A 12,853-nucleotide genomic window follows, 5' to 3' on the forward strand; every position below is an offset into this window, starting at 1 on the left:
GGAGACAGTGGCACTGACAAAAAGACCTCGAGGTCTGCCAGCTCGAGGTTGAGCTCAAGGTGGTAGAGCTGAAGATGCTCAGGTTTTTATTGGGATTGACCAGAATAGAAAGGATTAGAAACGTGTACCACAGAGGGACAGCTCAGGTAGAGGGACAGCAGTTCAGAAATAAAGTTAGAGTGGTAAGGCTGAGACGGTTTAGATATAAGCAAAGGAAGTATAGTGGATATACTTGGCAAAGGATGTTGAACGTGTAGCTGCCAGGCAGGAGTGAAAGAGGAGATCCATGGATATAGTGAAGGAGGACATGCAGAGGATTTATCTGACAGAGGAGGATGGTAAGGATAGGGTCAGATGGTAACAGTGAACTCTTCTTGGGGATGTGTCGTACGTGGAACCGCGTTTCTATTTAACCCTTTGGGAACAATAACCTGAAATAATGACATACAAGGTATTAAAATGCATTAAAGACTCATCACTTTAACATAGTTATAAATCTTGGGTTTTACAGTGTTATATGTTAGTGTGTTAGTGTGAAGCATGCACCTGAGTAGGTGTCTCTGTCATCTTTTCACCTGGAACACACTCACCTGTAAAGGCAGAAGGATTAGAGTTGATGACTTTCTAAAATGCAGTTAGTAATAGAAAACACTAAACATGCAAAACACAACCATGAAGATAATATTCAATAACAGGAGGGAAAAATCAATAACAGCAAGGGTGTCAAACATGGCTATCCCAGCGGGCAAATCTGTTCTGCTTGGGGGGGGGGGGGACGATGACTATATTACAACAAATCAGAGGGTTCGCTCAGGTTGAACAGCATGTAAAGATGATTTGGACATGTGCAGAGGATAGTGAATATACTGGGCAAAAAATGTTAAAGATGGAGATGACGAGTGTAAACTCATCAATAGTTCTCAGGGAGAGTGTGCACCTTTGTCCTGATTCATGATGACAGCATCGTCTCTCATCCCATGCTCTCTGACCACTGTTTTAAAGTGATCCAGCACAGCGGGGCCTGCTTCCACAGTCCGACCTGAAGAGGACAGATTTTCTTTAGTGTTTTATAACACTGACTGTTCATACTCTGTTAAATACTGGAAGGAAACAGAAAGGCAGTGTTAGAATCAGCACATTTAAAGTTCCTAAAATCTCTGTGAGAACAACAAATTTCTATGTTTTTATAATTTTATATTGAAAAACATTAAATAGTTCCAAATTAAAAGGCTAAATGTGAGATCTCATGATTTGAACAAGATTACAGTCAGATATAGAGACAATTAGATTTTATACAGTAGCCTCAGAAGCTTTGCAAGTTTTACCTGCTTTAAGTACACTAGATTAGGTGTTGGGAATATGAAGTCTATTATTAGCTTACTCATAATTAATATTGATTGATAAATTAAAGTACCTGACCCTTGTTTTAATTCGGACACAAAGAAATGCACTGCTAAAAAAAAAATCAACACAGATATCTTGATAAATCAAAGGTAAAATGGCTGATGATCCAACAGTGGTCACTCACTGTAAAGTTTGGCTATGGTGGTTTTATTTCCTGATGGTTTCTCTGTGCTCAGCAGAAGCATTACAGCATACTCATCATAGGTGGTATGAACCACAAAGCCATCAACGTCGGCCCCGAGCCCTGTAGAAAATAAAGTGTTAACGCATCAGGTTTTCTGAGTATTATTTTAGCATCATGAGAATGTTTTTATTGTACACATGTCACAGGAAGGATGTACTATATATGCAGGAAAGCAGAAAACATACTTGCAGTGTGGTAGAAGAATCGCCCTGGAGTGTCCGTCAAACTGTAATCTGTTGAAGTCTCCGTACACAAGCTGTTCCTATATGCAGACACAAACACATGAAAGGTTATATTGAGTGTAGCATACTCATCCACTCCATGAGAAACAGCATGTGGGTGAATCTGACCTGAAAGCAGTGGCTGTCATGGTGAAGTTCTCCTCAGATGCAACATGTTTCAGCTCAAGTGCAACAATGACAGGGTTTCCCCTCTTACGCTGCATATAATGAGGGCAGGTAGACACCACTGCCACCTCATACCACTTTCCCATAAACTGCGAGGAACACGGCATGACATAAAACAGAACAGATACTAATATTATAAAATGGACCAGTCAAAACAAAACAGAACAGCTTAAAAATGTCATGAGCGCAGTTTTGAATTCTGTCAAGGAGTGTGCAGATGTGAGGGAGTAAAGTTTAGGTATTGCATAAGAGAAGGACCTGGCACCCAGATGAACACTGCAGGAAGTTTAAGTTTGGAGGAGATCAGTGAAATATGCAGGGCAGAGCCTGTGAAGAACTTCAAATGTTAATAGTCATGTTTTTAGGGTGAATTCATGGCAGTACAGGGAGCCAGTGTACTGTGGATGAATCAGCAGGGGTGTGACATGTTTAGCTGACTTCTGGATAAGCTGATGTTTCTCAGGAATTTGTGCCAAGATTGCTGAAGTCAAGGCGTGGTGCGACAAGACTCATAATTACTGTACATTAAAACATGTGGATTGACGTGCAGCAATAAAAACAACCTCAGATATTATTGAATGAAAAGAAGTGATAAACTTTGTTGTTGGGTGGGGTGGGAAATAACTAAAGAAATTTCATTTTTTAGTATTTTATCCACTCACCTGCTCCAGATCAAAGTTCTCCTGGGTCAGGGTAAAATTTTTTGGCTCCACAGGAGATACCTGGAAGGTCACGAGGGCCCACCCCATTACCAGCACAGACACAGGCCTGACCGCTCCCTGCATTTTGTTAGCCTGCCTGTCCAACCTGTCTCTTTCTGTCACCTCCCAGAAACTTTTGTCTGCTGCCTTTCTGGGTCAAACGGACACCCTGCGTATGTGGCTTTTGTGAATCCCCTCTCAAAACACGACCAAAAGAAGCAAGAAAAGACACAACTTAACGCGCAAAGTTCTGACGATCAGTGTGTCTGTGCACAGAGGTGTGTGCATGTCACTGTGTGTCCTTTGGTCCAAATAATCAGAAATGAATTGCTGGACTTCAGAGTTTGAAGCTAAAACAAACAACTGATCAATATACGTTAGTAATTAACAGATTGTGGGGAAATGTAGCATTAGTATCAGCTACAGAGACTTTTTGATGTTACCACAGACAGAAGTGTCCCTTCAACATACAGCTCATTTAATCTCATTTCTCATGGTATCATGATATCTGCATCATAAACTGTATGTCACATACTGGTGTGTATGTGCCACCTGGTGTTCACTGAGGGAAAAAACTTCCTTTCAGTGACCTTTAGACCACTTGTTTTGTGCCACAAATGCAGTAGAAACTGTAGATAATCTACTCAGAGATTTATTTATTATGTCCAGGCTGAATATTTATTTAATTATGTCAACAGTGTGAAAGAGCACAGCTGATATGGCTCAGGGCAGTCGATGAAGCAGCCAACTTTTATTTACATTTGTCTTTTCAGTGTGAACCTCTGCAGCAACACTTTATGCAAGAGAAAGTGTTTGTGCATATGCAGGTAAAATTTCTTAATTCAAGAAAAATGCAGCTGATCAGAAATATATTTATTGATATATGATGACTGTATCGCCAATATTATAGCTGGTAGAGGTAACTGTCAGGCGATGAACATATAGATCACAGTAAAACACAGAATTACATACTAACATATTTTACATGTAACCATAATAAGACAAAAAACCCACCCTCAAATTAGATTAATAAAAGTCTGGAGGTCAATGTTTATTTAACTATGTGAACTGTGAAAATAATGGAAAACGCTTCATAATCAAGGTTGATCTATAGGATAAATGTAATCAGCAATATCTGCTTCTTGTGCCATTTGCAGTCAGCATCATGTTTGCTGAAGTTTTTTTTAATAATAGTTTATAATACATAAATGCTGTCAGAAACTGGACACAGACACACAGCTGGAACAGCACGAAGAACACGTGATGCCACCCTCATCTCAGGCACAGCAGGGAACCTAGAAGGGGGAACAGAAAGGATTTTATACTAGCTGGACAGAAATCATTCGCACACGCAGATTTAAAATAACCACCTGTGTTTTTTATATATATTTTTCTTTAAAAAAAGAAAAAGAAAAAAAAAGAAATTGCCTTACCTAACGCCCAGACCCTGATGACGGGCAATTTTCTGTTCACCAGAAAACATACAGACCAAAATTATGACAATTTTTCTTCAACATGCGCGCAGATGTGTATATACTATGTGTATATATGGAGGCGTGTTCCCCCTTGCTTCACCTGCTGGAGGTGGAATCAGAATAGACTCTCTTGGTAAACCGCGAGACAAGGCAAAGGTTTTAAACTTCTGTACGACTTCAGGCCTGACGCTCAGAGTGCGAGCTGCAGACAAGTACAGAAACAGACATGTGGTGTATAGAAGACAGAATTGCAGTGGCCTGCATGTTCAGACGCATCTGTGAGCGTGTCTCACCATAAAGTGCCACCTGTGTGTACTCTCTGTTGAAAACCTTGTGCTTAAGGACCATGGCGTAGTCAGTGTAGTTTGTTTCCACCACAGTGATGTCCTTCACCATGTTATGGCCTGAGAGAAATCGTGACACAGAAGCGAGATTTTAGCACCCCTGCTAGTTGAACATTTAAAAGCAAATTGATAGGCAGATTAAATAAATGAATAAATAGACCAATACATTAAATCTGGATGAAACAGAATTGCCTGCACTAAACCCAAATGGGATGTATATGATTTTTCTATTAGGCCTGTATAGGTTACTTAAAATGCAAAAAGCTAAAAACAAAAAACAAAAACAAAAAGAAAAAAACATGAACGTAAAACCCCCCCAATTGCATTTGGTAGAAGATAAAATTAATTTACAAGATATGTAATTTTTGTATTGACTTACTGGATGTTAATGAATCTTAATTCGATTAAGATTTAATTCTAAATTATTAAATTTAATAATATACATTTTGTTATTTAGACAGCAGACCTATATAAATAATAAAAAATACTTAAGTGTCGCATGAAAACTTAAACCTACTTAAAATATTCTCAAAATTGTAATGAAAATTTTATACATTATTGAACAATTTACATTCATTTAAATGTTCATTACAATACAATTCTAACATAATCATAATTATACCACTGTAAAAATTATGCATTTTAAATTACTACATTTAATAATATACATTTTGTTATTTAGACAGCATGCTATATAAACAATAAAAAATACTTACATGTCACATGAAAACCGTAACTGTAAAAAATAATAAAAGTAAAAAAGAAAAATCCCCCAAATATATTTGGGTGTGTATTCTGCTCTTATTTCCTGTTCTCAGTCTTATGTCATTACTTTGTCACATGTGCCTGGACTGCACAGCTTCATCCTTGTGATCACTGTGGTTTTTTTGCTCATGACATGTTGCTGATCCTGAATGTCAACTCATGCTGTGAGCACCAGTCAAGTTTTTATTCTATGATGGAAAAAGTCAGTTGTCTTTAGAAAAAGACTCACGTGCACTGAAGTAGGTGAACTGTCCAGGTACACTCGTCCTCTCATACTGGTACTTTTTGATTACACAACCAAAGGATCTGAAAAAAGCAAAGAAAAATGAGTGTTTATCCACAAGTGTCACTTTCTTACTCCTCTCTGTTTAACTCTTTTCCTTGACTAGCACACATATGATAGCTTTGATGTTATTAATTCAATAAAGCCCAATATGTATTATTGTTGTATGCAAGTTTGCCACTCAACAGCCATCTTAAATAACTGTGAGAGCATATTGTGTAAATTACAAAGGTTACTGGAGCACATAAAGGGCATGGACACAATAACAAGTCAAATTTAATTAAAAGATCTTAAAAAGTGTCCTGACTTTGCCCCATAATAGAGTTTAAAAAAGCTCTGCCACAGTCTTTTCTCACACAGACTGAGCGGCATGTCCCTGCGTGTCCACATATGTCAACAGTGATCAAATGTGTCACCCCTGCAAAAACAGACTCACGTTGCCTCCCACATTGTGAGATTAGCATTGCCGTTTGGCAGCGGCGTGATGGTGCCCATGGAGGCCTTAATTATTCTTCGGAATGGGACGAAACGCGGAGAGTCATAGGCGACCCCCACGCGATACCATTTTCCTGCAAACTAAACACACACAAAACAAACAAAAACAGGACACAGTTTATTGGAACTTCTGAGCAGTCATGCACAGGCTACATGTGACCTGTCTGTCACAGTCCCAGACGCACTGGGTGACATAAACCAAATGGTTAAATGCACGTGAATTTAACCATTTGGTTAAATGGTTAAATGCAGGGCTCTTTATTTAAATAAAGAGGAAGAAGTATTTCCCTGAAACAATGAGGTTCTGTATTTTAAGGCACAAATAATGTGTTGGGAGTATTTTTAGTCGGGTAATTGGTGCACTAAGTATTTAAGGAAGCAAGGTGGGGTATGTGGGATTGACTCAAAATAAACTACAGTGCTTGTGTTGATCGGAATGAAAGAGCACATCTTGAAGTGAAATGGTGTGGCTCACATATTTATTTTATCATAGGCTGTAATGTGTACCCTGTTGCAAGCACTTGTGTAAAGCAGGGCATCCTTACCTATCTCAAATGTTCGATGTACATCAAAACCGATGAGCCACTTTCATTTTTCCTCATGTAAAACGGTGTTTACTTGACTTAATGTCAATGATTATAATTATATTGGGAAAGTGTTAACTTTTACTCTTATATAACAGACAATAGCCTACATTAAAAAATAAATCCTGGCGGGGAAAATAAAATCAGCACTACTTTGTGTCAAATAAACATTTTACTTTTAAAATAAAGAATAAAACGTTAAAAGGCTTACAGGCATAATATGGCTAAGAAGAAGTAAGTGCGGGACAATCCCACTTCATAGCCAGTCAAACACATTTCTTGTGGCACATATGCCAAAGAAAGTTAACCTCACACAGTCCATCAAACCAGGAAACGATTTACTTGTGCATTAATCTTGTTTATTGTAAGGTAGCAACTCATCGCAAACTGTGCGCACACATAAAACCACCAGCAGACAGTAGGTGGCGTCATGTAACAAACAAAGAACAGCTGTTCTCCTTTTAAAGAAACCCCGTTCTTAACAAAACGAATAAACGTGGTTTGAAACATAAAAAAATATATAAAAAGAAAAAAGCTTAAAAACCAAACACCCTCCATCCTACCTTCTGCAGGCTAAAATCTTTCTGCGGCTTCACATTTGCATGTACCATCATCATGCACAGCATCACCATGGCAACAGTCATCGTCATGGCTGAGGAAGAGAAGCCGCGAGGTGAGCTGGTGTCTGACCTGAGCCAAAAGTGAACTGTGCTGCCAAAGAGAGGTACAGAGTGGCAAAGCCTGGGGTGATGTTTACTTTCCCCCCCTGCTGATCCACCCACCTGGTTGTCAGCCAATCATCGCCAAGGTTCAAGGAACAGTAGCCAAGTGTTGGAAATGTGCAAGTCTGAAAACAGCCACGGACTTAAACGCTTTATAGGTTCAGCTTGTGGTTTACCAGAATCAGCTGCGATTCATGAGCTGTCCTCAAAAGCAAAGACTTCACATGATTTCACAACTCCCTGTCCCGCACTGAAAGACACATGAGGAAAAACAAGTCGAGAGACCAGTAACCTGTTTCTCAGCTCTGATGGTTCATTTTTCCATGGAGTACCGCTGTGTTGGCTGCTGCCTCCAGCTTAACTTATATTCGCATTTAAAAGGACAAGTTTGCGCAACAGCAGGGTCAGTCATAAATATCATGCATGTCCCTACAAGAAAGCTGTTCATACCTTTCTGTTAGAGGAGTTTCTCAGATTTTGAAACACCTTCACCAGCCGGCTTGTGGAATTTGGGTCTTAAGATGTCCTTAGGAAATAGGAACAGAAAGCAGTTTCTCCCAAAGAGCCTCTGCTTTAGAGATTTACTGGTGTCACCTTGTTTTTCCATATATCTTTGAAAAACAGAGGTTAACAAAAACAAACAAATTTCAACAGCTAAAATAACATGGAAAATGGACAGTATGAGTTGTGGATTTAAATGTTAAATGTAGGACACAATTACACCAGATGTGTTTGTGGTGCACGCTCAACAGGTGACAGGTCACGTCTAAAAAGATTTGTCCTGGGTCTAAATTAGTGCACGTTTCCTGTACAAATCTGAGGCAGAGTCATAAACTATCTTAAAAACAAACAAACAAAACAAAACAAAACAAAATTCAGCAAAATCTGCAGGGACCAAGACATTCATTTGAATCAGCATTGTGAAGCTTTAGTAAACAAGGTGCACCTCTCTAGAAAATATCAACATGTACAAGTTTTTGCAGTGCTTTGATGAATATATGCATGTGGAAAAGAAATAATATTTTGCTTAAAATCTCTCTTTGAAATCAGTTTAATAGTTTATTACATTAAAGTTACCTTCACATTCCTTTTTTAGGACACACCTTGATCTAAAATGACCTGCTTAGCCCGATATTTGGTACAGCCATTAAGAGGAGCCTATCTCACTATCAGAATTCAAACTCGACAGTCTGCATCATCAGAAGAAAAAAAAAGTGTCATTGCAATCAGAGTCCAGTGAAGAGTTTAAATATTTTTTTATTAATAATGATGATTTTTCCATTTGCAGCTCTGCTTTTATCTCATTTTCTTGAGATGCATGATGTATACAACGAGCCTTCAGTGGACAAGGGGACATCAGTGTGTCACACACACAGCACACCTCACAGACCTCCTCTACGCACTCTGCACAGAACTGCTGTCTATGGAGTGAGACAATAAAATTATATATACTGAATTAAAAACAAACAACTAATCCTTTTCCACATATGTAGGCAGACATGTTTGAACCACGACAGGGAGGAACAAAGAAAAGTGCAACACAAAAAGATGTGTTATACATAAAACAGCCAGGCTGCGTGATCACCACTCAGTTTAACTTAACTGTGCCTTAAGAGGTGACTCGTCACTTGTATTTGAAGCGACATACATTGACCGATCTCATTATGAGCTGGGAAGACTGGTGACAGCTTGAAGCCTTTGAGGCTTTCCTCACCAAATTTGACCATTTCAGAAGTTTTGTTGATTTCTTAGTATGAGAGAAGCTGAATGGTCACACTGATCTCCATGTGTGAGTGTGTTAGGGACTCATGTTAAATCCAAACCGTACAACGATAATGTAAATGTATTCAGATGGTATGGGAACTTGGTTCCTCAGAGTCATTTTAATGACATGCTAAATGAAAGATCTGAATCAGTTTTAAACTTCTTAAACAAATTATCATGCGTGATCATGACCATGCCTAGTTTGTATAGTGTAGTTTCTGACTCAATATTTATTCTCTCAGACATCACAAAACAAAGAGCTCTGAGTAGATGCAAAAAAATCAAGTGTTTCCCTGAACCAACCCCCCCCCCCGGCAGATCCTGCTAAGAGAAAAAACAAAAAGCCATTCGATTGTCTTTCAAAATGCATGAATCCTCTTTTCTTATATCAAAGCCACAAAAAAGCTATGATTTCACACAAACAACACAAAAGCAAACAGATGTAGCAGTAAAACAATCAAAGTTCAATTAACAGTTGTTCAAAAATAATAATTTAACTCATTAAAAATAATGGAAACATCCTCTTCAGAGTGCTCTTTGTGGGACTGTTTAATCACACGCCCCCTGGTGGTCAGGGTCGATGAATGCAACCCCTCAGGTAGAAGCATCATAACAGCCAAACTGAGTTCCCTTTGGATATACAAATCAGACTTTACCGAACATGATCACCATCACCATCACTTATTTTCTTTTTCATACATTCATGAGAACATTTCACACTCATCATTAAAGAATAAATACAAGTTAATGAGAGAGACGGAGGAAGCAGCAACAAATCTGTCGAAACAGTTTAAACATAAACTGCTGAAAAAGATAACTTGCTGTATTGTAGGCAACTTAGGATGTGATCAGTTGCAATGTAAGAAGAAAAACAAAAACACACACACACAAACAGGGTAATGGCAGACTACAAACAACACACTTTGGTAAACAATATTTGCAAAAAGGTTTTGAGCGTTTGTTTGGAACGTCATGTTACGAGACCTTCTGAACCATCTTAAAAGTCAACTACCGTAAATAAAACCATCAAGTTGCAATTAGGAACTTAGGAAATATGTGAGATGTATTCAGATTTTTTGTTTTGAACAAATGTCTGAATCAGTAATAACACGAAGCAGGAAATGAGTACCCGAGAGAAACGGATGGGATTGGAGGGAGAGGAGAACGGGGAAGAGATGAAGGGAAAGGAATGGGCCGGTTGGCAGAAAGTACAATAAAGGCTTAAAATAAAAGTGCTGAGCAAACAGAAACTCCGGTAAAATACTATATGACAACCCAAGAAAGAAATACAAAGCAAATAAAACTGTTAGCAGACATGTTAAAGTTACAATTAGGACTAAAAGAACAGAAGAGTTTAAAAACAAGAAGTATAGGTTGGTCATTGGAATTGCTATCACAGCAGCCTTGGGAAATTGGACCCCTGCCCAATGACAAAAACAAACCTTTCCTGCACCTGGCAGGATAAAGATGCCAGTCCAGTGGCTGCCGTGAATAGTTATCAGACAATTTTCAGGAAAATATTTGGAGCTCCTGTGATCCGCGCCAGATTTGCATGACTAGTATGTCAGGTAATTCGGAGACAGACAAAATTAGGTCATGGAAGACGGACACCAACAGAGAGTGAAAGATGAAGTCCAAAAAGGAAGCGTGTGGGCCAGGGCCTGTGAACCTGGGAGGTGAACTCACAGTAAGGCACAGTGCTCTGCTTGTGGTTGATGATGCTCATTCATGCTGCTACAACCTCAGAGAACATCTACTGCAAACAACAGACAATAACATTGATGACAAAGCATGTTGTCTTCTCTTCTTCTACTGCTCCATGTTGATGCACTCCTTCCAGTTCAAATGTTCCTGCTCCCGCCTTTGAATCTTTGGATCATTCAGCATTCCCTCAACTTGTAGAACATCCCTTTTAGCACCAGATAAACTCCTCACTGATCAGGTGCTTTTGCCACTTCACTCAAATTTATATAATATAAAAGAATATACACACCCTAATATAGGCAAAGTCTACCTTTCAGGACAAAACCTGCACAAAACAGCCACACAGCAATACTGGACTCATGCTCAGTATGTGAACAAGTCCTGTTTATGGAAATAGCTCCATGTATTTAGTCCAGGATTGAATCAGTCTGATCACATGACTTTGTGTTTTAACAGCTGATATAAGGAGGACTCCCCAAGCCATTGAAGCACAGATTTGGATACACACAAAGCAGAAAAAAGACAACAGAAAGACTAACAAAATAAATTAATGTCTGTATTTTCTTAAATATGTAGAAACTACAACTTAAATATATTTGGTGTATCTCAGACATTTAAATACAAAGCTTTGTTTTTCTTCATTTCCGATGTGGATAATTATTGCACTGCAATTGCTAGAGCCCTATTTACACCTTCAACCACTGGACTTTGTTTTTACTTCTGTTACAGGTCAAATATGTTGGTCTTTAAAAAGCAAAGAAAGAAAGAAAGCCTTTGGATTTGCTGTAATACAACAGGAATGGAAAAGAAAAGACAAAGAGCTGAGAGTTAAAGGAAATGCTTTGATACATTTGACCTAAAACAGGACGTATGTAGCTATTCCACATGTTTGTCACTTATGGCTAATTGTGCAGGTTAAGTCGACAGCAGTAGCTTCAGTCTGTCACAAAACAATCTCACTAACAGAACAATGAACAGAGAGATAGTTTAGGTCCAAGTAGGTCCCTCTGTTATCTCACATATTTAATGTACTTAATCCATGTTCTTCATCAGCATCCTTTAAGTCTGTGTTTATCTGGAGTGTCAAGTTTTTGCATCCTGGATGCTAGGCAGCCTATTCCTCTCCTCTTGTTCCTCCTTCATGCCAACAATAACCTGTGGTTTAATGGACCAGCGTTTACAGGTGGGAGTGTATGAGATCTGTTGGTGGGCGAGGGAGTGCGTGGTTATGAAGGGTGGCTTCAAGTCACCAAGCAGACCTGCTTTCTAGGTTTGTGCCTCTCTCTTTGTTTGCTGAGGTAGCGAGAGAAGTTGTTGAGGAGTATTCAGGAGCGACGGGCAGAGTGGAGTGTGTGTTTTTGAGCGTGACGTGCATCAATCTGTTATTAAGGATGTTAAAGAGCAAAGTGGTTTTGGGAATACGTGTGTGTGTGTTGGCCTGTATATGGCTATTCTCTTCTTTATTGTAATGTATTATTTTTGTGACTAAGGGGACAAAATCTTCTAATTTGGTCACACATATTGTCTTCTGTATTTGTGTGTGAAAGTGTGTGTGTGTGTGTGTGTGTGCAAGTATGTGTGTGTGTGTTGATGTAGTGGTCAGCCTGGTCATCACAATTTGCATTTCCCTGACAGAATGGAGCGGTACAGCTCCTCGTCCAGCTGCACGTAGCGCCCTTTGCTGGAATCCAGGAAGTACAGTCTGCCTGACACTGCGCTGGGATCAAAGCTGTCCCGACGCAACTCTGTCTTCTGAAACTTAAAAGTACCTAAGAGAGATACACAGAAAGAGAATGTGTAGAGCGATTCGCTTGCCAAACAATGCCCTTTAATCAAAGTACTCCAATCAATGCTAGTTTGTCTCTTATGAAATCTGCTGTATTTGTAAAATACATCAAATGTATGTTTTATAAAACTATAATACTATCTAAAGTTGAGATATACCTACTCTATTCTACACTGAAGAACAAAACTGGAGAAATTCAAAGTACTGAAAAACACAAATGGAGTTTTGTGATGAA

The 12,853-nt window shown here is 38.9% G+C and overlaps 3 protein-coding genes across 7 annotated transcripts in view; all 3 read right to left on the reverse strand.

The window, feature by feature from the left end:
- Positions 1–528: 528 nt before the first annotated feature.
- Positions 529–2,744, reverse strand: LOC309712020 (protein AMBP-like; the record flags this gene model as incomplete). Its single annotated transcript, XM_082542607.1, has 6 exons — positions 529–590; positions 938–1,039; positions 1,529–1,648; positions 1,774–1,850; positions 1,939–2,084; positions 2,658–2,744. 6 exons carry the CDS (start codon positions 2,742–2,744, stop codon positions 529–531), a joined length of 594 nt encoding a protein of 197 aa, XP_082398733.1.
- Positions 2,745–3,435: 691 nt separating this feature from the next.
- Positions 3,436–7,415, reverse strand: ptgdsa (prostaglandin D2 synthase a). Its single transcript, XM_082541234.1, has 7 exons — positions 7,206–7,415; positions 6,000–6,139; positions 5,510–5,586; positions 4,465–4,575; positions 4,272–4,373; positions 4,130–4,161; positions 3,436–3,991 (listed from the first exon to the last, which is right to left on the reverse strand). Exons 1-6 carry the CDS (start codon positions 7,290–7,292, stop codon positions 4,130–4,132), a joined length of 549 nt encoding a protein of 182 aa, XP_082397360.1. The 5' UTR covers positions 7,293–7,415; the 3' UTR covers positions 3,436–3,991.
- A 1,188-nt stretch (positions 7,416–8,603) lies between these two features.
- slc27a4 (solute carrier family 27 member 4) overlaps positions 8,604–12,853 on the reverse strand; it is a 33,013-nt gene continuing 28,763 nt past the window's right edge. For all 5 annotated transcript variants that reach the window (XM_082541230.1, XM_082541229.1, XM_082541232.1 and 2 more), the window contains one exon: positions 8,604–12,601. In XM_082541230.1, coding sequence (XP_082397356.1) covers positions 12,444–12,601 — 158 coding nt within the window. In that variant the 3' untranslated portion in view covers positions 8,604–12,443. The remainder of the gene's footprint in view (positions 12,602–12,853) is intronic.

Source organism: Aulonocara stuartgranti (genome assembly GCF_965226115.1).
Source record: "Aulonocara stuartgranti genome assembly, chromosome: 7".
In the NCBI taxonomy this organism is placed as follows: domain Eukaryota; kingdom Metazoa; phylum Chordata; class Actinopteri; order Cichliformes; family Cichlidae; genus Aulonocara; species Aulonocara stuartgranti.

What these genes read in the sequence shown, in the direction of transcription:
- ptgdsa (XM_082541234.1), bottom strand. Translation starts at nt 7,292, where the DNA reads ATGACGATGACTGTTGCCATGGTGATGCTGTGCATGATGATGGTACAT. An exon ending in AAGATTTTAGCCTGCAGAAG is followed by an intron (nt 6,140 to 7,205) that starts GTAGGATGGAGG and finishes GTGTGTGTTTAG; the next exon opens with TTTGCAGGAAAATGGTATCG. An exon ending in CTCACAATGTGGGAGGCAAC is followed by an intron (nt 5,587 to 5,999) that starts GTGAGTCTGTTT and finishes TGCTTTTTTCAG; the next exon opens with ATCCTTTGGTTGTGTAATCA.